Source organism: Helianthus annuus, chromosome 15 (genome assembly GCF_002127325.2).
Source record: "Helianthus annuus cultivar XRQ/B chromosome 15, HanXRQr2.0-SUNRISE, whole genome shotgun sequence".
NCBI lineage: Eukaryota > Viridiplantae > Streptophyta > Magnoliopsida > Asterales > Asteraceae > Helianthus > Helianthus annuus.
In genome coordinates this window covers 64,102,698-64,130,235 of record NC_035447.2, presented here as the reverse complement: position 1 = coordinate 64,130,235, position 27,538 = coordinate 64,102,698, and the positions used below count along the sequence as shown (strand labels likewise).

At 36.7% G+C, this 27,538-nt stretch overlaps 2 protein-coding genes across 3 annotated transcripts; one reads left to right on the top strand and one right to left on the bottom strand.

Moving 5' to 3' along the window:
• The first annotated feature begins 596 nt into the window (after nt 1-596).
• On the top strand, nt 597-17,101 carry LOC110911660 (protein LIGHT-DEPENDENT SHORT HYPOCOTYLS 10-like). Of its 2 annotated transcripts, none has more exons than XM_022156280.2 (2): nt 597-1,338; nt 16,849-17,101. In XM_022156280.2, exon 1 carries the CDS (start codon nt 771-773, stop codon nt 1,302-1,304), a length of 534 nt encoding a protein of 177 aa, XP_022011972.1. In that variant the 5' UTR covers nt 597-770; the 3' UTR covers nt 1,305-1,338; nt 16,849-17,101. The 2 variants fall into 2 exon arrangements, with proteins under 2 accessions (XP_022011972.1, XP_022011971.1); XM_022156279.2 differs by having other exon boundaries at nt 16,838-17,101.
• An 8,502-nt stretch (nt 17,102-25,603) lies between these two features.
• LOC110913729 lies at nt 25,604-26,911 on the bottom strand. Its single transcript, XM_022158553.1, has 3 exons — nt 26,854-26,911; nt 26,422-26,769; nt 25,604-26,214 (listed from the first exon to the last, which is right to left on the bottom strand). The coding sequence occupies exons 1-3, from the start codon at nt 26,909-26,911 to the stop codon at nt 25,604-25,606; spliced, it is 1,017 nt and encodes a 338-aa protein (XP_022014245.1).
• Nucleotides 26,912-27,538: the final 627 nt, after the last annotated feature.

Here is a 27,538-nt window from a genome sequence, read left to right as displayed (position 1 = left end):
AAACTTCCGTTCGACATGTGTTCGCAAACAATTCACAAACATCAGCATTTCCTTAACGAACACAACCATGGTCTCTTTCATGTTCATTCGATTCGTTTACAACCCTACCAAACTCTAAACGAGATCCATTTCAAAACGTTGTTCAAGTCGAAACAATAAACCATAATTGATGATAAAATTAGTAAAACAGATCAAAAGTCTTAATTAAAATGTTGCTACTTAGTATTGATTATAATTTTACAAACTAAAACTAAAGAATACACATCTAAATTAACTGTTTCACCTTACAATAATTACAAAAATAACACCATAAAATTATTTTCAATTATAAACCAACAAAGCCTCGCTAACTAAATGACTTTGTCCAAGATCGATGTTATTCGTAAAAGTTACTTCTATATCAAAAGAGTTGTACACACACCGACTATATATAGAATCAAGATGTCAAACATGGTGTGGTATATATGATGCGTATGAAATATATAATAATTATCATGCCTACCCTACTTATATATATCATAATTATAAGATTAAAATTAAAGTAAATGTTAGTGCTTATAATGCCCTGAAGGAAGAAATTAAAATGAAAATGATAGGAGGGAAAAAGCTTCTCCAAAGGGACCCATGACATGCCTCCTCAATAGAAGACTCAGTATGTGATCAACTTTTCCTTCTTCTCCTACCCAAACTTTATTTTTACTATTTTTCACCTGGATCATCATAATTTTTCCCAAAAATACACAAGAATTGTCTCCCGAAAACGTACCTTCATGTCAATTAACATACCAAAAGATCCATCTGAAGGTTCATCGCGATCAGCAACCGCGGATCAGAGCCATCATCCAGCACCTTTAAGTCGTTACGAATCACAAAAACGACGCGACTGGAACACTTTTGGACAATATCTGAAGAATCAAAGGCCTCCGGTTCCTCTCGCACAGTGTAACTTTAGCCATGTTCTCGAGTTTCTTCGATACCTTGATCAATTCGGAAAAACTAAGGTTCATATACTTGGGTGTGCCTTCTTTGGGCAGCCTGACCCTCCTGCCCCTTGCACTTGCCCTCTTAGGCAGGCTTGGGGCAGTTTGGACGCCCTAATTGGGCGTCTAAGAGCCGCGTACGAGGAGAACGGCGGCTCTCCCGAGAATAATCCGTTTGGAAATAGTGCGATTCGGGTTTATTTAAGGGAAGTGAAGGAGTGTCAAGCTAAGGCAAGAGGAATCCCATACAAGAAGAAAAAGAAGAGGAAGAATCAAATCAAAGCTAGTGAAGAAATGAAGGCTCCAAAGCTGCAGGCTACTTGAACTTGCTTCAATCTAGTTTTGTCCACACTAAATGGTACATAACTCTATTTTATAGTCATACATATGAGTACTTTTTATATCTACTTGTTGGTTTTGAAAACTAAGTTTTATCAAAAATAGTTAGCTAGTGACTTTAAATTTTCTTGCGATCATTGACAACCCTAAAAACCCATGAACCAAAAACCCTAATTTTCCATGTTTAAATTCTATATATATTCTTGAACACATAGGCATCTCTTGAAACATCTACAGAAACATATAAACACATCGTAAGAATACAGCGGGCATGATCAAGCTGGACAACACAGTCTCTCTCTCTCTCTCATATCATGCAAAACACTGTTTACGAATGGTGTTTAAATTAATATCTACTTTATATTGGTTTTGTCCCTTTTGGGATTCGCTACGATTTTGTGCCCCCATGGATGACCGTGTAATAAATCACCTACATTGGACTTAGATCATAGAGTTTGTCTGGTCGATGACAGTACGAAATAAATTTAAACATAAGAACGAACCTTCACTTATAAGAAGAATAAAACAAAAACAAAAACAAAAACAAACGGAAGCCACAATTATGAACAGATAAAAATGAAATAGTAATCAATAGTATTTTACCTATGAGTTCTTGTCCAAAACTAGGCAACAGCCAAGCTGTCATTGTACTCCTATCATGTTTAATGTTAATTTCTTCTCGACATTGCGTGTTTAAGATTAGTATTTGTTTTTAAAATATTATTAAAAGTCCATTAGAAGATTCTATAATCATTTATCTTAGCATTATTTTAATTTCCTTGGCTATTTCATTATACTAATATTTAGATAGGGTCAGTGTTTTTTCAAGTAATTTAAGCTGTATTCTCGTCCGTAGTGCTACTTCAGTAATGTTAGTCAATTATTAGTCACTTCTTTGGTTTATACTTTGTAAGTTGTTGCAAATCTTGGGGGGGGGGGGGGGGATGCTACACTTGCAAGGTCATGGTTATTATACAAATACTTGCAAGCTACTATGTGTTGTTACATTTGTAACTTATAATCACATTTTCTAAGTTTCATATTCTTTCTACTGTCTTTAGATTATTTAAGGATTTTCGTTCTTTCTACTATATATCTTTAGATTAGATTAGATTAGATATTTTCATTTATACAACAAAGAAGATGTTAGCATGAGAACTCATACAATTAAGGTTACATCTCAAACTCGGGTTAACAGTATCACAACCATCTACTTACTGTTGCCCCCCCCCCCCCCACACACACACACACACACACACTTCTATCCTAGTCATTAACTAATGTCTGGAGAGTTTCATGTGTTATTTCGTGGAGCTTCTCTTAAAATGTTTTGTGTTAGGCTCAAATTCTGCATGTAGTTTGAATTTTTCATGTAGATTTATTATGGAGCGATCCAACATAAACTTCTTTTTGCTACAAGGGTTTCTAAAGTTTTGTGAAGAATAAGATCCTCATTCATGTGTGTAAACATAGGTCACATTACTAAACCACGTTAATCTTTATTTTCTTGTAGGTGTACACAACTTTTTCCTTCAATTCTATATACGTCAACCATGTTGCACTCTAGAGATAATAAGTTGACTAGTAGTTTGAATCTATGGATCATCACGAGAACCAGAATTAATGTTTTCCCTAATGCCTATTAATCTCCAAGATAGATGTTTCATAAGTAGTACCGGCTATTATCTCAAATAGTTTCTCAACACTAGGTTCTAGTTAAAGCACCACCATTTGTAGGTTTATGCAAAGGCTTTTCTGCTGCCCATGGTGATTTTAGGTCCACTCAGAGGATCAAGTTTACCTACTTCCTTGTTATACGACACGACACGAGTGTGGAATCCAAGTGTAGGTGCAAACCAAGCCAAAGAACACACAAAATACAAGAAGGATTCAAAGTTAAAGCTCAATGTATTATTTCCAGAAGAGTTTGTTTACAAAGATGATACAATAAGAATTTCTCTCAAACTTTCTGATGTGTTCTACTCTCTTATCTGTTCTGCAAGCTGTCCTTTTATAGCCAAAGTAACAGTACCATACGAAACATGGTACTGGGCCCGATAAAAGCCCACAAAAAACCAAAACCCACGAAAGACACTTATGTCTTTCGTCCAAACCTAAACCCGCGAAATACCCCATGCGTACAATGTTCTTCGTGAGACTTTATATGCATGGCAGGTTCTTCATTGAATGTTCGTTGTTGCATGCATTTGATTAAAGAACATGACATCATCATGGTGATGTCATGATGATCGCGGCTCTTCGTGCTTCGGGTGTCGATCTCTGGGGCGCACGATGGAGGAATGTTGGGACGTCGGACTTGAACCAAACCGAACCGAGCCACATCCACATAAAACTGTATCAACAAACTCCCCTTTGGATGTTGCTAGTGATGGTTCGTTCTTCACACTGTAGGATCTTCAAAGTCTTCACGTGTCACAAAAAGGGAGTGAATCAACAAACTCCCCCCTTGAATGATGCTCGCGAATCTTTTGATCTCCAATACTTCAGATCCTTTTGGTGTTGATGAGTGGTCAGCTATAACTCGATCATCTGGATCCCATGATTGCATCAATGTCGTGTCTTCATTCCAAAGCTTGTCATCGAACACGTTCTCTTTGCCTTTAGCCGGTTCGGATGCCGCATCTGCACACACAACAGAGCTAAACGCGTAATGAGAACAACCTCTTGGAATATAGTTGACATAAACAAATGACACACATATGACCAACTCTTAATCAACTACCGACCGACACAGTTTGAAAATTTAAAAATGTGATCAATTTTAGATTTTAACTTTCAAAACTTGTTAACTTCGACCGTTTATAAAGATGCAATTGTTTTAGGTTTCAATCAGGTTTCAGGTAGGATAAGACTCGAGTTCCAACATCGGGCAATAAAAAATAAAATAGAAATAAAATCTTTTTGGTTTTTATAAAGTTTATATTAAAATACACCTAAAGTCCTTTTGGTATTTTTGAATATTTCAAATATAAAGACGGAAAGCAATAAATAAATATTTACAGACATTCTTTTTGCGAGTTTCGAGGGTAAGAGAATCATATCAGTTTACGGTCATGCCAAAACACTCTTGTTGTTCAATTAGTTAACATTTAGATAAGCATCCTATAATGATTATCGGTATTGTTGTCCACTTAAACTCAACTTATCAGATGTACTCGCGGTTAGGGGATACGATTAGTGTATGATTTATACTTACCGACCGGTGTTCATCCACACATGACACATTCCCGTATCAAGTTATGAACGAGAGTTCATCTTACTGGTGAGTATACCATTTATCATCGGTTTTCAACGTATATGATGTGAGATACTCACTTATTCGAGGATGAATACAAGCCCTATGTGATTAAATCACTTATTAATGAGGAACTTGATATTCAATGCATGCAGGGCACGAGAGCAAGTCTATGAACAGGTTAGTATCATCGTACCGACAAAGAGACGAACTTGACTCTCGGATGGTAGATGTGATTTATAATTACTTATTCGGGGGTGAATGTGATATTTTATCACTTATTGATGGTCGAATGTTTCATGTATTATATACATGTTGTATGGTATGTACACGTATATATGGTATCATGGAAGATCTAGACTTGCGTCCCCGTTGTTTTTCACTAAAAGAAACAACCATGACACCCACATGATAAACAGCATAAAGACCACACATCTCAGAACCTCGGCAGTCTATCAAGCGAAATTTCGGTACCAAGACCATATGTCAATCAGCGGTTCCCACACGGTCTTCAGTCGATTTAGGTTTATATCACCCTGCACACTTTAAAATGATTGTGAGCCTACCGATACATCTTATATAGAGCTGCTTATCGTTTTTCATTTTAAGTTTAAAGAGCTTTCGACAGACCACTGATGTACTATCATTTTCTCTTTTTTTTTTTTTTTTTGCTAGGAAACTCATTTTTGTTTTTCTATTGTTTTTATATTATTCTGATTTGGAAATTACTCCCCCTAAAATTCAAAAAGTAAATTTGAACTTTTAAAAACATCTTTTTGGATTTTCTCAAGAAAAATATTCACAAAAACGATTTCCCGGTGTGGATTAACTCATGTTTTACCTCGATGCCGTTTACCAAAATTAATTCTAATCAGAAATGATTTATTGAATTTTGGAAAAATGAGTTGGCACGTTGGTAATCGGTGTGGACCAAAACAACATTGTCGAGTTTCATATTGAAACAATCATGTGTGAGGTGATATTTGAGATCAACGTGTTTGGTCAAGGAGTGCTTTATGAGATGTTGGTAATTCATAAAGCAACTTAAATATCGACAAGGATAGGAGAGATTAGAAATTTGAAACCGTAGTCCTGCAATTTCTGCGTGCATTGTCAGGAATATGTGTGTTCTCCCAACTGGATATCCACCCGGTGTGGATTTCAAGGTCGATTTTGCAGCTACTTCCATTAACCGAGAAATCTCTTCACAGCAACAAGATCAGAAACCTCTGGGTCCGGCTGGTAAGTGGCATCATCATTGGTTGGTCGGTCCATACATGATGTCTTCCACATGCTTTTGCACCAGCAAAGGTCTTTATCTTTCTCCTTGAGAAGTAATGTGCGGTTGTTCAATCCATACCAAGATATCCGCACACCCGGTTGGTTTGTTCAACAAACACATTTTCTTCAACACACCGAAGAGAAAATGTACACTGCACGTTTATCTTGTAGACTTTGAACTTCTTGTGGAAGATATAAGACATGAATCTTCAAAAGCTTCAGACGTGCTGCAGGCGCGTACACTTCGTTGGAATCTTTCCTCTTGACCCAGATCAAAAAAAACATAACAATCAAAGATAGGCACATTTTTCATTTTGTCGAATTTTTCAACTTTATTCAACCACATTCTTTCACAATCATTCCTTCATCTAACATTTTTTTTCTTTTTCTCTCTCCATCAAAGGCAACAATATTCTCCTAGATGTAACAATGTTTCGGAGCCTTATGTCGCCGATCTTGTGCATGGATGCTCCACAATCAACAATCCTAAGACTATCAATAATTCTTCCAGGAACATCATGTACACTCATTCAGAGATTAGTTAGAGAGGGGGACCCAAGCCTTCATAGACTTGGGTCGTCCGTCATCATCGAGGATTGTGACATCCATTTCCCGATGATTGGGTATTGATGGAGCTTCCCCTGAAACAGTTACCGGTTTTGGTTTCCAAATATGTTTTTGTTTTTTATTTTTAACATCTAATTTAATAGACTGTGTTTGGATAACCTCTGGTTTTAAAGCCTTTTCAACTTCTTTTCTTTGTTTCTTTTTTTTGTTTCATTTCTTGTCGTTTAACAAGACGAGGGTCCTGTTTTGGTGAAACAGATCTTGTATGGTAACTCTTACCACGTGGGCATCAACTTTTGCCTTTCCTTTCATGAGATATGGACAGTTTCTGACAATGTGCCCATACTCACGGCTTTCAAAACATGATCTCCTCTCAACAAACCTCGGAGTATCATAATTGTAAGTGCTTGATGATGAACTTCGTGATCTTGAGGTACTTGGTCCTACATCACATCAGTTTGTGTGTTGTGTGTAGTTGTTTTGACTGTTTCTTTTCAAAATTTTCTTTTGCATAACAAAATATGTGTTTGATTTGTTTTCAAAAGATTCAATTTTATCAGTCCCTTGGGATTTCACGAAGTTCTCCTTCTGAACCTTCTTCTTGTTTTGGCTTTGTTTGCCTTTTCCCTTTCCTTGGGTAGCGTGATTTTGCTTTCGCTGATTGTTTTGTGGTTGCAATTTTTGATTCTCGTATTTCTTTCTAACTTCGGATTTTGGGATAGGAGCACACTGAGTTACTACAACTCCTGGGCTCGACTTTCACAAAAACTTACTAGTAGAATCTTCGAAAAATTTATCAATCAAGGATTAATTGACATTTTTTATTGGGAAATCCTTGTCTGGATATATTTTATGAGATCCAATCAACGTGTAAAGCAAATTCACGCTTTCACAACTCTCAGCAGAAGATTCAATTGGTTTGACTGTAGCAGTCACAAACGGTTTTGCAAGTGGATCACAAAGAATGTGATTTTCGAGAGGTATGTTTTCCTCTTTTGTTACCGTTTCTGACTGTTCAGGTTTGTCCTCATCCGACTCATCATCCGCACTATCATAATCCTCAACAATGACTGGAGGATCCTGATTCTGTACGATTGTGGAGTCCTTGACATCAGCTGGTTGAGCTTGATTGGAGGATATGTCCTTTTTGTATCCTAGCCCAACTGCGAATTCCTCAACGTCTAATGGAAATGATGGCTCAAAGTGAGGCTTATCTTCCTCATAAGGCATTGCGGTATAATTGTGTCTAACAGGTAGAGGACACTTCTTATATCCAATGGACGTGACATCTTCTTTCTTTTTCTGTATGTCAATGATGTGATCCAGCACATACCTCGAGTTTGAATAACTATCTAACTTAAGCTGGATCGCCTCACTTTCACACTTAACACAGGCCAATTCATTTTGTGTTTCCTCGAGCCTATTGATGTAATTGTTTATTGCAGTTTGTTTTCTTTAGCTCGGAATTATCTTCTTTTAATGTGTTAATTACCTTCTTAAAATCCTTTTTATGAATTTTATGAAACATATTGGCCTCTGTGCATTTTGAAAGATCCACGATCAAATGTTGATTGTGGATAAATATCACGTCATATTTGCTTTGCAAATCATCATATTTGCTTTGCAAATCATCATATTTGCTTTGCAAATCAGACAATTTGCTTTTCAAATCAGACAATTTGGCACTTAATTCAACACAACCGTCACACCTATCAGATTTTGGTTTATCGACACATACCTGACTGGATTCACCCTCAGACATTAACCCCTCTCCCTCAGAATCAACAACCTACCTCGATGATTCATATTCAGATCCATCCTCGCTTGAGCTTGTAACATCTTCAACTGAACTACCGCCATGTTCAGAACTGTCATCATTTCCTGAGGACTCACCATTGCTGACGTCCTTGACTATTTTGGCATAAAACGCAGTTCTTGTTTGACTATTTTTCCCCAACTGTACTGTCGGACCACAATCGACAGTAGATTCACCCCATAGATTGATTTTTAATGGTGGAGGGTTATTTGACGGTGTGGGAGACTGAAGCCAAGACGGCACTGAACCCTTTTGCTTATACGAATTGTCCGCATTTTATTTGACGGTATAGGAGACTGAGCCCATGAAGGCGTTAAACCCTTTCCCGTATGATGATTGAGATCCCAAAAGTGCTTGACCCCAAAGGTGTGTACTCATGATGGATTATAAATAATCAACTTTCAAAACTGGGAAACTTCTATGAATAACACAGTCCACGAAGTATTAAGCCCAACGAAGAATAAGCCTAAATGTTTGTTTCTCACCCCAATTATCTTACGAAGAAAAGAATGGTGTCAGGCCCAAAAAGAAGTCTATGAAAAACTCCCACTGTTTCGTGAAGTTTATAGACCACGAAGAATGGAAAGTATATTAGGCCCAATCCTCAAATTAGTTGCCAGGCCCAAACAATTCAAATAAAACCCACGATGTATACGCTAAGCCCAACTGATTTTTCATGGGTTGATACTTAGTGAGAGAATGATTTGGCTGAAAAACTCAAACTCCAAACCCCACGAAGAATAAGTTTCGTGAGTGTGGGCGAATCATTTCAAATGTTTCGTGAGATAGGCCCAATTGAGAAGATAAAGCCCAAAACAATCAACGGAGGATAAGAGTATTTCGTGAAAACTGAAAAGTAGGCCCAGAGGACGAATATGTTTCGTAAGGTGGGATTTTTCATTGAAATGAAAACAAGACAAAACAACAAGTTATTCGTCAATATAGGTTCTTCGCCAAAAAGAAAATTCTGCAGTTGAGGTTTTTCGTAAAGTGGTAGGTGAAAAGATTTCCTTAAAAGATAGAATATGGTTTCTGAACATAAAAAGAAAACTGGTGATATACTAGATTCGGATAAGTTGCAAACACACAAAAATCAAACTTTTCAGCAAGATTTTGAAAGTTATCTTCTAAACAAGCATATTCCGGTCACTTTTCCAGCCAAACACCTCACCGGAAAAATTGGCGAAACAAGATTTTGCAAGAGATTTTAAGAAAAACCCTATACTAACATGTCTCCATGTATTTTAACAAGGTTTTTGTAAAAATTTTAAGCAAACAACAAGTTTTCTTAAACTTTTAACCCATTTTTGTTTCAAGAACTTGAATATTCTTGTTTTAAACACACTAAACTTTTAGAAACCTTCAACAAACTTGCTCAGAACACAACCAAAAGCTTGGTTTTAACAAGGAAGAGAGCCAAGGCTCTGATACCACTTGTAGGTCCACTCGAAGGATCAAGTTTACCTACTTCCTTGTTATATGACACGAACATGAACACGAGTGCGGAATCCAAGTGTAGGTGCAAACCAAGCCAAAGAACACACAAAATACAAGAAGGATTCAAAGTTAAAGCTCAATGTATTATTTCCAAAGGAGCTTGTTTACAAAAGAATTTCTCTCAAACTCTCTGATGTGTTCTACTCTCTGTATCTGTTCTGCAAACCGTCCTTTTATAGCCAAAGAAACAGTACCATACGAAACATGGTACTGGGCCCAATAAAAGCCCACGAAAAACCAATACCCACGAAAGACAGTTATGTCTTTCGTCCAAACCTAAACCCACGAAATACCCCATGTGTACAGTGTTCTTCGTGAGACTTTATATGCATTGCAGGTTCTTTATTGAATGTTCATTGTTGCATGCATTTGATTAAAGAACATGACATCATCATGACATCATCATGGTGATGTCAGCTCGCAGCTCTTCGTGCTTCAGGTGTCGATCTATGAGGCGCACGACAGAGGAATATCGGGACGTCGGACTTGAACCGAACCGAACCACATCCACATAAAAGTGTAATATCAATAGTGATGTTATCATAGTTTCCTGCATTTAAGACACGTGATGAAAGCAAACTAGTAGATTCATTCTAGTAGAAGATATACAAGGTACATGACCCATTATGATTCAAAGACTCCACTATCATCACCATAAGTTTTATACTGGCTACATAGGGAAGGAGGCGCCTAGAGATACTTGTTTTGCTTCATTATAGCTACTATTTTTGTGTTCCTTTTACATTCATCTTGAACAATGTCAAACAACTAGAGAGTTTTCTCATAGTTCGAACTTTTCTTTTGAAGTGTTTAGGAAACTTATGTACTAGCTTTAATTTGATTTGAAAGACCTCTTTTTTTGTTGAGATTAATACTCTTCAAGAGTTTTTACTCATTTTGATATACTCTTAAAATCCTTCATACAAAATGGGGTTTTATATATAATAGAATCTGAGTTTGTGTAAATCAACATTTTAAGTGTTTACATATTTCCGGATAACCATAAATATAACAGAAGTGTTTTATGTATCTTGTCACTACAAGAAATGAGAGTGATAGCGAAGAAAATAGGATTGTCGCCGCTAATGCTTTTGAATCTGGGTGCGGGGCGGAGGATGATTCCTCGCTCTTGATACATGGCTTGATCCAACGACCACTGTTTGTATCCAATCAATAGCAATGACCTAAATACTGTCAACATGTCGCCGCTACTGCTCGAAACAATTCTAGATTTAACCCACCAAAAGTTCCCTCATTCATTCCTTTTCCACAGATTTGCTACTTATACTTGCTCTGAGTCTCAACGTCTCCTCTCACCACCAACCAACATCGACTTCCACCTGCAGCGACTTCGCCGCCTACGACCGCGCATCATCTCCCACTGTCGGCTGCCACCACTTCACCAACCACCGTCTCCTCCCATCTGCAGTTGTCTCTGTTACTACACCACCTCCACCTATGTCTCAAACTTTTTAATTTGTCTAATTGCAAATTAGTTTAGGTTTAATGGTTAGTTTATGCAAAACCACCGAATTGTGCTTTGTTTGTTTGATTTTGTATATATATGTGTGTATGTATGTATATTTATATGTGTATGTGTATATGTATATGTGTGTATGTATGTATGTATATTAATGTGTGTCTGTATATATAGATATGTGTCTATGTATGTATATTAATATGTGTATAGGTGTGTTTGTGTATGTATACGTATGTGTGGGTATGTATGTATGTACGTATGTACATATGTACGTATGTATGTATGTATGTTTGTATGTATATATGTATGTATGTATGTATGTATGTATGTATGTATGTATGTATGTATGTATGTATGTATGTATGTATGTATGTATGTATGTATGTATGTATGTATGTATGTATGTATGTATGTATGTATGTATGTATGTATGTATGTATGTATGTATGTATGTATGTATGTATGTATGTATGTATGTATGTATGTATGTATGTATGTATGTATGTATGTATGTATGTATGTATGTATGTATGTATGTATGTATGTATGTATGTATGTATGTGTTTATGGGTGTGATTGTGTGTATGTATGTACATGTATGTGTGTAATAGTGGTGACAATTCCTTTAAGGACGGTATATCGATCATTATCAGTCGCCGCTATTGCCTTTAGCGGTGACAAAGATGGATAATAGCGACGACAAATGTCGCTGCTTGCCCTCTTTCCTTCTAGTGTGTATGCATCATCGAAGTTAACTTCTTGATGTATTATCCAGAAAAGTGTGTTTATCGGTTGGAAAATATACTCTCCATACATGGCATCTAGTGTAATTCTATAGTTAGAAGTTCCCTTGATTTGGTGAGCACTCCATATGGTGAATACATGGCACGAGTGTAGGCAGATGACAAAGAGTTTAAATTAGTGCATTTGGTGGTCAATCCATGATCATTATGTGATATCAACAATAAACCTTTTGTAAAAATTTTGAAGTCTTCCTATGAGGTCTTTGTTTGACTTCACAGGAACATATTGGTTCGGTACTAGTACAATATCAGATTTCTAGTACTTGGCTGCTTTAGTTTTTCCTTTTTATTTTTTTACCTAATCTCCATTATCGATTGATACGAACCATTGTATTATGAATTACTTTAAAATTTCATACCGATTTCTAGTACTTGGCTGTATCTATGTTTCCGGCACTGTCACTGTTTTTTTTTCAAGCCAAGGTTCACCATCGTCAAATCATGCAACATTTGAGGTACTTTTGATGGGAATCAACTCGTCTCTCTATTTCCATAAAAACCCCATGGTTGGGTTGTTATTCTATAAAATTCGAAAGTGAATTTTGCAATGTAGGCCATGGGTGTGAAATAGGGTTCCTAATGGGTGATAAACTTATGGAGGTTGTGATGTGGGTTATGAGCTTCATTCTCAGAGTTGTGGAACTCACAAGGCATACCCGTTCCACCTACTCGGCTTGATTACGATGGTGTACCCGCTCAACCCGGCATACTTAACGGTGTTGTCACTATGACAAATGGTTTAGGGTCCACATTTGATGAACCAACTCTAGCATAAAAATTACTAAATTTCATACCTAAGAGATTCATTCAAATAGTTGCATTCATAAAGCAATACTTGGACTTAGACATTATAACTTTAGATGAAACAATTGGAAGGCCAAAGACTTTCGAAGAACGAGTCATATCTCAGAAGGCATGTCTAATAGAAAATCAAGGTAATTTTTGTTCAAGCGGCATGATAACAGTTTTAAGTCGCGAGCAACATTATGGAAGACAAGGACAAAGGAAGTTTGTTCCACGATGATGAGGTCGTGGAAAATTCACACCATCAACAAGAGAAGATTCTATAGATAACACGTCCAGAGGCACTAACAACTACATAGAGAAGAAGTTCAAAAGGGACTTAAATAAAGTTAAGTGCTTTAACTACAACAAGCATGGACATTATGTTTCAATCTGCCCTTAGAAGGATTCTACACATGATCAGGCCAATCTAGTTCAACAAGATGAGAAACCAGTAGTTCTTTTGATGGTTGTTATTAAAAACTATGGAATTCATCACGAGGTTATCTCATGTTTATTACATTCCAAGTCTAAAGAGTATTATTTGAGTCTTGGACAACTAACAAAAAATGGATGTAAAGTTGTCATAGAGTACAAGTATTTGCGTCTTTATGACATAAATCAGAAACTTCTCATAAAGGTTGCACCTTCAAAGAATAGAGTTTACAATGCCAATTTAAGAATTGGCACACCAATTGAATTGCTAGAAAGTTTAGATGATCAAGTATGGTTATGGCATGCATGATTAGGTCATATGAACTTTAATGCGACTAAAGACATGGCTCGAAAAGGATTAGGTCAAAGAGTACCTCAAATTAATCATTCAACACAAGTCAGTGATGCATGCCTTCTTAGAAAACACAATATAGTTCCATTTCATAGACAAGCTCAATCTAAATCAACTAAACCATTAGATATAGTTTATGGAGATCTCTATGGCCCCATTTCACCACCAACACACTCAAGAAAGAAGTATATATTCCTTCTAGTTGACGAATGTACTAGTTATACGTGACTATATTTCCTTGGCTCAAAAGATCAAGCATTTGAGACATTTAATAAATTTAAGTTGACGGTAGAAACGGAGGTAGGAACGAAACTAGAGATGTTCAAAGAGGATAGAGGTGGATAATTCACTTCAAATGAATTCTCTATATTTTGCAAGGATAATGGAATAGCAAGACAACTTAATGCATCATACTCATCTCAACAAAATGGTATGGTAGAACGAATAAATAAAACTATTTTATCTGCTACAAGAAGTATGTTGAAAGCAACTAAAATGCCTCAAAACGCTTTTGGGAAGAAGCAGTAAGACACGCCATTTACATCTTGAACCGTACACCAACCAGTGCACTAATAGATAGTACACCTTATGAAGCTTATATTTTTTGGTTTCAAAGCTTAAGCAAAGGTTTTATTACCACATCTAAAGAAGTTGGATGATAGAAGCGTGGTAATGATATACTTAGGAAGGGAGCTAGGATCAAAAGCATATAGAATATTTGATCCAATATTAAGAAAGATATCCATCGGTCGAGATGTAAAGTTCTAAGAAAGAGAATTATGGAACTGGAGAGAGAACAATGGGAATTATAGTCAAGAAGAATCTGAGTGGACATATTACATTGTTGAGGAGAATTCGACAACTAGTCCCCCCACTAATGATGAAACACAAGTTGAGAATGTTGAAAGTGATAACCATAAGAAAGAAGCTCCTCAATCACCTATTAGCTCACCAAATTCTCCTTTCACCCCAAATCCTATGAACCAAATTCTGAAGAATCTGCTACTTACACCTCAACAAACAAGCTCATCCTGACCTTATGATCATACACCTCTACAGTATCAAAATCTAGAAGATGTTTATTATCGAGCACCTAAAATAGAGTTAGATGGAAATGAGCTTCTACTAGTTGAGGAAGAACCACAAACGTACAAAGAAGATGGAAAATGGATTGAAGGCATAAAAAATGAATTGGACTCAAAGAATAAAAATAAGACATGGAGTTTGACCGATCTGCTTAAGGATCAAAAAGTTGTAGGTTTAAAATGAGTATTTAAAACCAAAAGGGATGCTAGTGGAAATATTGTAAAACACAAGGCAAGTTTGGTAGCAAAAAGCTATGTACAACAATACAAAGTGGATTTTGAAGAAGTCTTTGCACCCGTAGCATGAATAGAAAGTGTTTGTCTAATCCTAGCCTTAGCTGCTTACAATAAATAGGAAGTACATCATCTAGATGTAAAATCTGTTGTCTTGCGTGAAGAATAGAAAGAAAAAGAATACGTCTCACGCAACCTGAAGGTTTTGTGAAGCTAAAAGACAAAGGGAAAGTCTACAAACTCTCAAAATCATTGTATGGACTACGACAAGCACCACGAGTGTTAAATGTGAAGTTGGATCACACACTAAAGTCTCTAGGATTCGAGAAGTGTTCGTTTGAACAAACAGTATACAGAAAGATAAATTCGAACTCTAATCACATAGTTAGAGTTTTTGTTGATGACATGATACTCACTGGAACACCAAAAAAAATTTGACAAAGTCAGATTACAAATGGAATAAAAGTTTGAAATGAGCGACTTAGGACTATTAGCTTATTATTCTCAATAGAGGTCACCCAAACAAGGGGTGAAATCTTAATCAAGCAAACATGCTACGTGAACAAGATTCTCAAGGATGCCGAAATGCTTGAGAGCAACGAGACAGAGACATATTCCAATGGATCCAGGAACCAAGTTAACAAAAGTGGGTCCATACAAGAGCATTAACAAACAAAGTAACTGGTCAGGTATGTATTTATGCTAAATTTATATTTTAAAGTCGAAGTGTCATTATAAATAGTTTAGAGGTTGTATGTGTCAAAATACAAAGTCTAAAACTGTTGAATACATATATGTGTGTCGTATCAATGAATCGATGTGTCAATTCTTGTGTATCGGTATATAGCCGACACAAAACTTTATTCCAATGGTTACAAACCCAATCTATATTCAAGTATTATTTGCGTTTAAATTTGTGTTATTCATTTGTATTATCAATTATGGGCAAGTGGTGTTAACTTCTCGTTTTTTTTTCCTATTTCTTTTTGTCTTTTCTTTGCAGTTACAATTATTTTATTCTTGTCAATTTGGACGAAGCTTTTACGTACGTTGATGTCTATATTGTCCATCACATTTGTCCTATTATGATCATATCTCTCTAATTAGCAATTACGATCTAATATATATGTTTTCATCATATACATACCCTTTATGACAACACAATTAGTTGAAAATGCCCATCCCAAAATGACTAACAAGTGTACGAATGCAAAGAAGAACCAGGTGATCAGACTTGAATATTTTTTCAGGTAGCTAATCTACCTGAGTAGATTTAGGGTTTCTATACAAAATTCCAAGATAAAAAGTAAAGAGGTTTATATATATGAATTCCAAGATAAAAAGTAAAGAAGTAAACTATATATATGAATCATTTGAAACCAAATATAGAAAGTCATTAGATACAAAAGCATATAATTGAACTAATAGTCACTCAAAAACATAAAAACATTTCTTCCCAAAACTGGATCTAGCCACGCTCATCTTTGCTGCTGATTTGCAAACAAGTCGATCTCACTTGATATCTTATTCGTTAGTCCTTGTTCTTGGTTTTCTATATATAGTCATACAACGAATGATTTTAATGTTTTGGTGGGTTGGAGAAGTTTTCATGGTTTCTAGTCAATTTCGGAAACTTGTTATGATATTAGGTGATCCACTAGTTGGGCTAGGTGACGTGAATAACACATCTGCTAGTTGAACTAGCAGAACTACTTGGACCCCCTCGTTATAAACAGTAGAGAAGAGAATCTTATGATGACATTCAACTAAAAAATCTGGTTTTGCCACCTATACTTTGTGTTTCTTCCGGATTTATGTATATATATAGTTGGAATTGCTCTTTAACTGCGTGTCGAATCACTTATAATAGATTCGTACTGTTTTTGGACAGATTTCATATGCACGTAATTAACATAAGTTATTCTTAAGTCATATTTCAGGTAGATGAATTGGATGATGAAGTTTACAGAAGGTAGAAATTCTAAGCTTCGGGAATGGAGCTACAGGATTCTCTCCTTAAGGTATAATTTATAAGAACACACATTAGATTGCATATACCTTTAAAATAATTAAATGTGTAGCACATTATGTACCTTTAGTTTCATTGCTTTTTAAGTTAAAAAACCGTATTTCAACTAGAACAAAAAGTCTGTAAATCGGAGCAGTGATCAATCTTTTGCCACTTTTTTCATACATGTGTATTGTTGATATCCTTTCTCTTTCCGTAGCATATGCATTTCATTTTCGGTCTCAAGACTTTCATAATTTTTGTTTAATGATTTAAAAAGATTTAATTTTAGATAAGTCTATAGGCCTACATCCACTATTAGAAAATGGTAAATTTCCTACTGAAATTTTCTACGAAAATTTTGCTTGAAATAGTCGTTTCCTACGCATTTTTTGATCGACGAATATTGGCCTAGGAAACGATCCAGTTCTAGAACTGATATTGCTTGAATTTTTTTTTTTTTTTCTAAAAAATATCGATTTCTTAAACACTAGATTTTAATGGGCCTGAATTCATCTTAACCATACCGATGATTAGAAAAAACAAGTGTTAGTATGCTTAGGTGATCGGGTTTCAATGGTTTTTTTTGGTTGAGATAATGATCAACACAAACAACATACTTTGAGCGTTTTTAATGTTAAAAAACCCGTTAAAAGAATGTGTAATGGTTTCACAAGTTTTTTATGCCATGCTAAAAAGTGACTCCAAATCACTATTACGTAGACATAAACTTTCATAACTTTTTTCATCTTTAGTGTGTAATAGTGTGTAATAGTTTATAATTTTTCACTAACCACCACCCATTTAAAACATATTTGAATTAACTAAATTAAAAAAAAAAAGAAAAAGAAAAGGGCAGTATGATTGGTTAAGAGCCTTAGGGCCCACTAAACCCTTCTCATTCACCCGTGAACTCCCCTCCTTTAATGCTTTTGGTAATGCCCTATGAGGCGGTGTCTAACGCCGGTAATGTTGGCTTCCAATACCACCTAACAAGGGTGTGAGGCCATTAACGTGGTCTAACACGACGCAATATACGTATAAATTCTTTTATTGGTTAACATAAAAATTCTTTTCGTAAACACTTGTTCATTTAAAAATGTGTACATTCTCTATCAAACTGATTTTTAAACTAACGGTAAAACAACAAATGATTTTCTTTTTGATGCTATCGTACATGTTTTTTTTAAACAGCTGATTTAGTTAAAGACTCGACTAGCAAGAAAATAAGTAGGTTGAAAAAAAAAAAAAAACAATTACATGAACATAAGTGGATTCTGTAATCACTCAATCCAACTAACATTAGACTTCTATTTGATCTATTCAAAACCACAAAAAATCTCGTTTTACACGTGTGATCTTTGCGCGAAAGCCATGCTAACATTCTCTATATCATTCTGATTTTTTTATTGAATGTCACCGAAGGTACACCGTGGTACTCATATACAAAAACAAAATTTCTTAATGTTATCCGTTATTTGACTAATACTATACTAACAGTATTTATCCCTTCTCCATAAGACATTTAGTGTTTGCCAGTGAGTTTTAAATCAATTGGTTTAGGAGGAGGCAATCCCATACCTTTCAATGTGGAGGTCATATATGGGTTGGAGTCCTACTTTGTTTCAAGTGGGCTAGAGATTTTATCTCAGTATGCCTTTAGGGATTGGGTTTCCCCTAGAATGGTGGGCTAGCTAGTCTTGTTTCCAACGTCTACCAATGAGTTTAACCGGATGACCGGACTTGTATAGTATTTGTTGATCGTTAAGAAAATAACAATGAAAAAAAGTATATTAACTTCATTTCACATATAAAAAGTAGAAAATCACATCGGGCTGCATGATAAAATGAGTAACTTTTATATATTTTCATGTATATTTATGTAGGTATTGCACACCTAACATCATTTATGGAGAGGTTTCATTTGGGCTTTATTGAAAAAAAAGTGTTTGTTATGTGTGTGTCACGTATCGCACTTTATTTCACCTTTCACACCATCAAGGAGCTTTTTTTGAAATGTTTATTGAGTTGAGATGACTAGATATAATTTATTGGTATATTGTTTAATGTTAGAAACGAGTTAACGTCAACCCGCGCGTTGCAGCGGGACCGGTAAACCAAACACAAATTAAAAGTTAACACGTTGAAAAGAATAACTAATTTGAAAGGATAAGATTGGTTCGTTATGACCCGGACACTCGCTTCAACATAGAAAACCCAAATGTCGAAAAAAAAAATCGATCCATCGAGAACCATAAAAATAAATAAAAATAAATGTTGTTTTGATTTTTTTATATGTAAATGATAAAAATATTCATCTATCTCCTAGAAATGTTCTAGCATAATATATAACAAATAACAACTTTTATATTTTTCTCTTTGAAAATCAATAATTAGATTAATCTTTTATTATGAGGAGATATGTTACGGTTTGCGCATTTTAAGGTAAACATCGTATTTGTTAAATTATTTTAAAGCAAAAATCATATGCCAATTTTTATACATATGTCAATTTATTTTTTCTAGAATGATATATTATATGTTTGGTAAACCAAAGCTTGTTGTAAAGACGAAGGTTTGGCAAGTTGGAAGATAGGCAATGAGTGAAGTGGTGGTGCTAATCTATTTAGGTATCTTCCATGTTTTAAGTTTGTCATTCAGAAGGAATATAAGATTGTTAACTTTGAACATATTATTGCTAAAAATGTAAACCCGATCGGTTCAGCATTTATAGTTTCGCTAATCAGTTAATTGTATAAAACAAATTTAATACATATTTGAGTCTAGACTTTTATACATTACAAATACTCAAATACTTAAAGATTATTTAATCTCAACCAAAACAATAAAATTGTCACATTATATCAAACAAATCGTTTTAATTGCTTGGTTATCTAATGTTTCAATTCAATTTTGAAATATCATACCCTATTAAAAATCTTTAATTAGTTCTAATGTAAACCAACACAATAAAATTATGAAATAATCATACATTCATCTAAAAAATCTATATAATAATTAGGTTATCTAATGATGGTGTTTCGTTTATACTAATATATAAGATGTATATACACAAAGTTGGGTAGATGTTAAAACTGTGGGCTGCAAAGTACCAAATAGTCAAACTCAATTCAAATACCACCATACCAAATCTGTACAACCCAAATACATTCAAGAACAAAGTTGACAGTTTCTTCTACACACTCAAGGAACCAAGAAACGCCACCACAACCACATAGCCGAAACCACCACATCACCACCATCAAACCGTCGCTACCCCCTCAACAGCACCAACGCTGAACCACAACCATCACAGCACCGTCAGCGATTCACCGCGACCACCGTCGTTCAATTTTGTAAATCCTAAAGTCTTCATCAACCATTACCGCCACAACTGTCGGCCATGACGATCTCTCTCCATTTCTCCGTAACCGCCATGGCCGGAAAACGGTAACCGCCATGGCTGTAGATTTTTCGCCGTTGACATGTTTTCCGTTGATAACCGATTCTTCGCCGTGTTCTTCGTTGGGTTTCATCACCGTCTAGGATTTGTTGCTCTTGTGTTGTTTCTTCCATTCGGTACATCATATGAATATGAATTGGGTGTGGTGAATTTACTTTGTATGCCTTTTCATTTACCTGGATGGGATGATTTGTATGGAGGTTATATACATTTCATGGCGGTGCGTCGTTTTGTTTTAAAATAAAAACAGACGGTGGGGTTGTTACCTTTTCAAAGGGGGCGTCTGTTACTTCTTCCGGCCGTGTCTTAAGGGTATAATTGAACGCTTCGGTGGCATCAAATTGAAACGGTGGAAGTTTTGGTTTTTAAACGTCACGTCTTTCCATCCTTATACACGCAACTCAAGTTGCTAATTGTATAAGGGTATAATATAATAAAAAATCATCAAAATGAACCCATACCAGCAAGTTTCCTGAAGCCCTCGCCTCACGGCCTTTTCGGTGTCCAGTGTAACGCTGTTCTCGCACCTTGGTTTGCTGATGTGGCTTGGATGGCACCCCTTTGGAGCCCCATAACGCATGACCTAAATGGGGTAAACACACCATGTAATGTGTAATTAAAACCTTACAGGCTTGAACACGCATATGTACCGAGTAAAATGGATTACACACGCATTTGCACTGTGTAATGGCCTAATGGGTATGGGTGCATTGTTGTCGCACAATGATTACACTAAGGGATGAGCAAATAGTACCCGGTACCGAATTTACCGAACCGGTATTGGTACCGAACTGTACCGTACCGGATATATTCGGTACCGATATCCACTTTTGAGGATTTTCGGTACCGGTACCGAACGGGTACCATCCTCATCCCTAATTACACCTATTAAAAAGTGACATTTCTCTACAAAGTATATTACAATAAGATATTCACGTTAAATGGAATTGAATGAAGTTCTTGATTTTGTTACAGAACTATATTCTGGAAAGAAAAAAAAAATTAAACAAGACGAATTTCTAAATTAACAGCTATATATACACCATGTGTGTGTCTATTCGAAACTAATATTGAAAAAAAAAATCAGTTTTCACCAATTTTCTCTGGGATATTTTAAGTGTAGTTCCGTTCATCAAACATCATATATTCATACACTAGGTACAATAATATACGTACTTTCTAAATAAATCAATTGCATGTCATCCCTAAGTTCCAGTGACATATGTCCTGACAAAGACATGCATCATTGTGTCACATTTATGTTTATTCGCTATTGTTGTGTCCCTGACATCAAACAAGACCAGCACAGAAGTGTAGCAATAATGAATCTGAACCTCCACATACAATTATCTCAGCTTCATCAAATCAAAATCGCCTATGAAAACAAGTGGTTTTTGACCTAATTAATCAAGGCTCAGACTATCCGGACACCTTTTCCGCCTATTTTCACACTTTTTGAAACCTAGACGCCTCGTATAGCTCTATACGAGGCGTACATGCACTGAATTCGATGGGGTCTCAGAGGGTGTCAGGCACGATGTGTAAGGAACCCTATACGAAGGGTATAGCCCTATACGAGGCGTCCATGTTTGTTTTTTTTTTTTGGCTGAAATGAGGGGTGTTTTGGTGGGTTTTGGTATGGTTTTTTGGATAGTTTTTGAAGATGTGTTTTTTTGTTGAAATTTTTTTTGGTTTTAAAAAAAGTTTTTTTTCTTTTTTACACTATAAAAAGTTTTTGTTTTTTAAAAATCAACTATTTTAAAAATCGTTCTTTTTTGGTTTTTAAAAAAGTTTTGTTTTTTTTTTTTTTGTTTTTTACACTATAAAAAGTTTTTGTTTTATATCGATTAAATCAACTATTTTAAAAATCGGCTCTTTAAATATATTATATCGATTAAATATTATATTGTTTTTAACATTTTACTTTTTTAAATATTATTCTTTCGATTAAAATTTTATTTCTTTCAAATATTGTTTCCGTATTATATTCAGGGGGTTATATTGTTTCCGTATTATCTAAATTTAAGACAACAATCATTAAGTAACCGAATAACTGAAAACAAACATAAATATGACATATATAAGATAACTTTTTACATCCATAACAAAAATATATAAGATAAGTTTGTACATCCATAATAACAATAAAAACAACAACAGGTCTATGCATCCAAATCCGAATCTGAATCCTGATGCTGCTGCTGCGGTTGGTGTTGCTGATGTGGTGCTCGAACCGGTGGAAGCGGTATCGGGGGTAATCCCTCTCTCTCTCGTCTATCCTGCTCCGCCCGTACCAGCCAACCTACCAAATCGTTGAGCCTGTCAAGCTCGGCTCGTACATCCGGATGTAGCGCAGCTCCTGGGGCATGACCTCGAATAACGTGACGTGGAAACTGAGGTGCCCCGGCAGGTGGCGGTGGCTGTGGCGGAGTTGCACCGTCTAGATCCTCCGAAGGGTCCTCCACGGGCACTACATTAGCAGGATCTGCAGGAGGATGAACGGGCTCGAAATGCTCTGGTAGGGCCTCCTCTCTCCATACGCCCCCGTCGCGGTTTTTAAACCGCGGGCCAACGGGGAACCTCTTGATAACCCCCATCCCCCATAGCGACTGCATACCCATCCGCGTCGGCATGATTGCCGGCGTCCGTAGATGTGGGTCCTGGTGTGGTACGAGGCCCAATGAACGGGCAATGACGGTCACGTACGCCCCGCCATACAAAAATCCGCGCTCCTGCCGGTGATGGCCGGAGGCGAAGTACTGGGCTAGACCGTGTGCTAGCGCGCACGGCCTCCTATACAACAAACAATAAAGGAAAAAAAGATCTGTGGTCGTACACCACTCACGGTTGTAGCCGCGCGCTGAAATAGAAGTGGCGAGCAAATGGTGCAGATACCTGCAGATAGTGTTAGCGAAATACAAAAACAGAGATTAATAAACAGTGCATATAATCACAATAATTGCAATAATAAACGTACATACCTGTATGGTGGGTCCCTAACAAACGACACCCTCCCCTTCGACTTTTCGTGCTCCCAATGATCCGCCCCCGCAATCACCTGCCAAAACCCTACAAGAGTGGGTTTTTCAACCACCACTAGCCCCGCTGTGTAAATCTCAGTCTCGATCTCCTCCTGCATGTATAAACCACAATGCACCGCAAACTCTGCTAGCGTCATCGAACGCATAACGCCAGCAAGCCTGAAAGAAACCTCAGGCGGATGGGGAGCGGATGGGGAGCACCTGGGTACGGAAGCGGCACTGGCTCCCCAGGAGGGTGAAATGTGAATGACGAAAGGAACTCGACCACCAGCTCCCTGTAGGTCGGCGTGTGCGCCAAATCAAAAAGACGATGCCACAGCGAATCGATAGATATAAACCGACGCACTCTCGGCGTCTCAGCAATCTCATCCATCGCATCTCAGTCGATCGATGCATGCGATCCAACGTGCATCCTCCTAAGCTTCTGGCAATGACGGGCGGCGTCGGTGCCGTCGGGAAACTCTAGATATGGATGCCCCTGCAGCGTATCCACAGGCGGTCGCTGTCTCCGTCATGGACCCTGCTGAACCGGCTCTAAGTGAATGTCATCGCCCGGCATCAGATCGTCCTCCATAATAAATACTGTATACGTATACAAACAATAATAAATAAAACAATAATAAATAAATAAATAATTAAATAATAATAATATAATAATAATATAATAATAATTAATAAATAATAATAATAATAATTAATAAATAATAAATAACAATAATAATAATGTTTTTAATAATAATAATTAATAAATAATAATAATATTAACATTAATTAATAATAATAATAATAATAATATTTAATAACAATAATAATAACAATAACAATAATTAATAATAATAATAATATTAATAATATAATAATTAATAAATAATAATAATAATATTTAATAATATAATTAATAAATAATAATAATAATAATAATAATAACAATAATAATAATTAATAATAATAATAATAACAATAAACAATAATAACAATAATCATAATAACAAAAAAAAAAATTCAGAGCCTCGTATAGCCCTCGTATAAGGCTATACTCGGCGTCCTGTTCTACATGTTCATCATCATCCTCATACTCAAACCCCCAAAATCCAACAAAATTCAAATTTTAGGGCAAACCTACGGTCTAAAGGCATAAACGAGACAAAAATACTTAACTACGGGATGAAATACGTACCAGTGATGCTTCAAATCTTCAAAACTACGGTTGAAAATACGTACGAGGCGTATGGATCAGTCTTCAGCGTATGTGTGTGTGTTTTGTTTGGGTGTGTGATCTGTGTCGTCTAGCCCCCCCCCCCCCCAGAGTTATACGAAGCCTAGACGCCTCGTATAGATCTATACGAGACGTCTATGCTTTTTGTTAAATGACCATTTTGCCCCTGTATAGCCCTCCGTATAGCCTTTTTTCAGGGGCAAAATGGTAATTAACCAAACCAAAAAGATATTTCTGGAATGGTTAATTACCATTTTGCCCCTGAAAAAAGGCTATACTGGAGGCTAAACAGGGGCAAAATGGTCATTTAATAATACTTTTTAATAATTAAAAAAGGAAAAGGTGATAAAGTTGCCGCCTCAGTTGTACTCCTCGTACAGACCTGTACGCGTCGTATAGGCTTGAAATTACCTTTGAGCCCCTGCTAAATGGCTATACTGGGGGCTAAACAGGGGTAAAATAGTAATTAACCAAAAATATTTTCAAAATTCAAATTTAAAAGAAAAGAATTGTTACCGCTCAAATAGACGACCCGTACAGGTCTATACGAAGCGTCCATGTTCAAAAAATTCAAATTTTGAAATTCAGATATTCAAAATTTAAATTTTCAAAAACCCGCTCAAATAGACGCTCAGTATAGCCCTATACGAGGCGTCTGGTTTAAGTAAAATTACTTTTTAGCCCCTGAAATAAGCCTAGATTGGGGGCATATCAGGGGCTAAATGGTCTTTTGTGCAACAATATACGAGGCGTCTAGTTCTATACGAGTCGTATAGTTGTATTTTTTGTAGAAAATTATAGAAAAATACTATTAATTACAAAAAAATACTATTAATTACAAAAAAATAGTATTAATTACAAAAAAATACTATTAATTACAAAAAAAAAATACTATCAATTACAATAAAATACTATTAATTACAATAAAATTCTATTAATTACAATAAAATACTATTAATTACAAAAATCATTCTTCCGTGTAACTATCTATGTAATTAAGACTGGGGTTTGATCTTGGCCGAGGATTCATTATCGATGTATACCATTCTAGACGTGGCAAGTACATATCTTCCCATTGTTCTGTATGGGGTCTTCGGTGGGTCAACCATAGCCCGTGTGCTGGTGGCACAGGATAATCCCCTTCCAGCTTAACATGTATGAAGTGGTTCTCGTTAACATGTGTAAGCGTTATGAATAATGGTTGTTGATTAGCCGGAGGACTTAGTATTGGGAAGTAAGTGGAACTCGCACCCATGGTTGTCGTTAACAGGTGCACCCCGATACCGTACGTTTGTGCAATAAGAAGTCCTGCAAAGGGGAAGTCCATCCAGTGATTCTCCCCACAACCGGCCACTGAATCCCAAATTAGGCCCTGACGATGCGTGTAAAAATAACCATCAGCCCATGCTTCAAATATTGGGAACCAGATCGATTCGTTCTGATCCATTTCTTGGACAAGGTCCCTCCTAATAAGCCCCCATGAACTCGGATCCATCCCTAAGCCCACAGCCACAGACCGAAACCCACAATGACCGTCCGGCATCACATCTCGTATGCACGAGACGTACGGATGGAACACTGGCGGAATGTCAGACTTAAACCGTTCGATGATTCCCACGTACTCGTCCCCAATGATTAAAGGAAAACCGTGATCATCTCGTGTCTCTTTCTTCTTAGAACTCTTTGAACGGCTTAGGGTCGCTTTGGGTTTTTGGGACCTTATAACCGACTGTTGTGAGGCCTGAGACGGAACGTACGAGCTGTGGCGAGGTTTATCGTACTTACTTTGTCGTGAACCTTCAAAGCACGTGTTTGCATCACCGAAGGAGCTTCTCCTCAATTCTTCATCTATACGAGAGGCCTCGTCCAACCTTTCTTGTACCTGCTTTGTTGTTGGTCGGCCACGAGTATTTTGTTGGACAACCGGTGGTTTCTTGGTAGATTTCGTTGGAGTCAACACCGCTTTAATCTTTGAAAGCAGGCTTTTTTGCTGAGCTGGGGGGTGCGACTGTAATTGTTGTCTAACAACATCTAGCTCTTCGACCACGTCAAGGGAGTCGTCTATCAATTTACAACTTTGGAAGTTAAGTTTCCGCCAGAAGACGTCTATGTCTTCGAGTTGAATCGAACGCTCTGCACGGTTAAAAACAATATTGTTTAAGTAAAATGAAAAAAGGAAATATATCACACAAGTGTTGTACGTTCAACAATTATTACCTTCACGCATGTACTTTTCTATCCTACAAGCACAGGGCAACCCACAGCTGTGCCACATTTGGCAACCACATGATGAATTAAAGCGCTCCAAGACATCTAGCTTCCTAATTGCCTCTCCATGCAACAAGTCAAGGGCTTTGTGGGATACTTTTCCAAGTAGGTGTTGAAACATCGGGTGTTTGTGGTGTTTCATTGTTTTTTCGATGCTTTCTCGAAAAGTCTTCCTTATTTCACCGAACTGTGTCTCAACTATATCCCGGACACAACCAACTACACGGTCCAGCGAGCTCCTATCTTCGACGTATCTCTTTAAGTTGGCATGTTGGCTCTCAACTCTGTTTGTAGTACGATTACCAAAGTTGCGCCTCTTATCAGTCCACGCAAAGACAAACATCTCCTTATAGTCTTTTAGCCAGTTATCGTACATGACGACGGGGGTAGCCCAAGGATAAACAAAATGATCAATATGCAAAGAGCTTAAAAGGTTGAAAGGTTCATCGGATGAAAAGCTGTAAATTGAGGGAATCGAGAAACAGTAACTAGTCATGTCCAAACAGCTCGTCCCACCAACTCACGCTCACCAACCCACAAAGTCAGAGCAGGTCTGCACAAGCACACTCTATTAACCAGGGGTCCAAAGCCTTCAACCCCAAAAGGGGAAACCCTCCATAAGCAAACAGGTCTC

Excerpts from the sequence above, each read along its gene's own strand:
- LOC110911660 (XM_022156280.2), top strand. The coding sequence starts at position 771 with ATGTCAATTAACATACCAAAAGATCCATCTGAAGGTTCATCGCGATCA.
- LOC110913729 (XM_022158553.1), bottom strand. The coding sequence starts at position 26,911 with ATGTGGCACAGCTGTGGGTTGCCCTGTGCTTGTAGGATAGAAAAGTAC. Across the intron at positions 26,770-26,853 it reads AGAAAAGTACATGCGTGAAG|AGCGTTCGATTCAACTCGAA; the intron begins GTAATAATTGTT and ends TTAACCGTGCAG. Across the intron at positions 26,215-26,421 it reads CTTTGAAGGTTCACGACAAA|TGTTCCATCCGTACGTCTCG; the intron begins GTAAGTACGATA and ends ACATTCCGCCAG.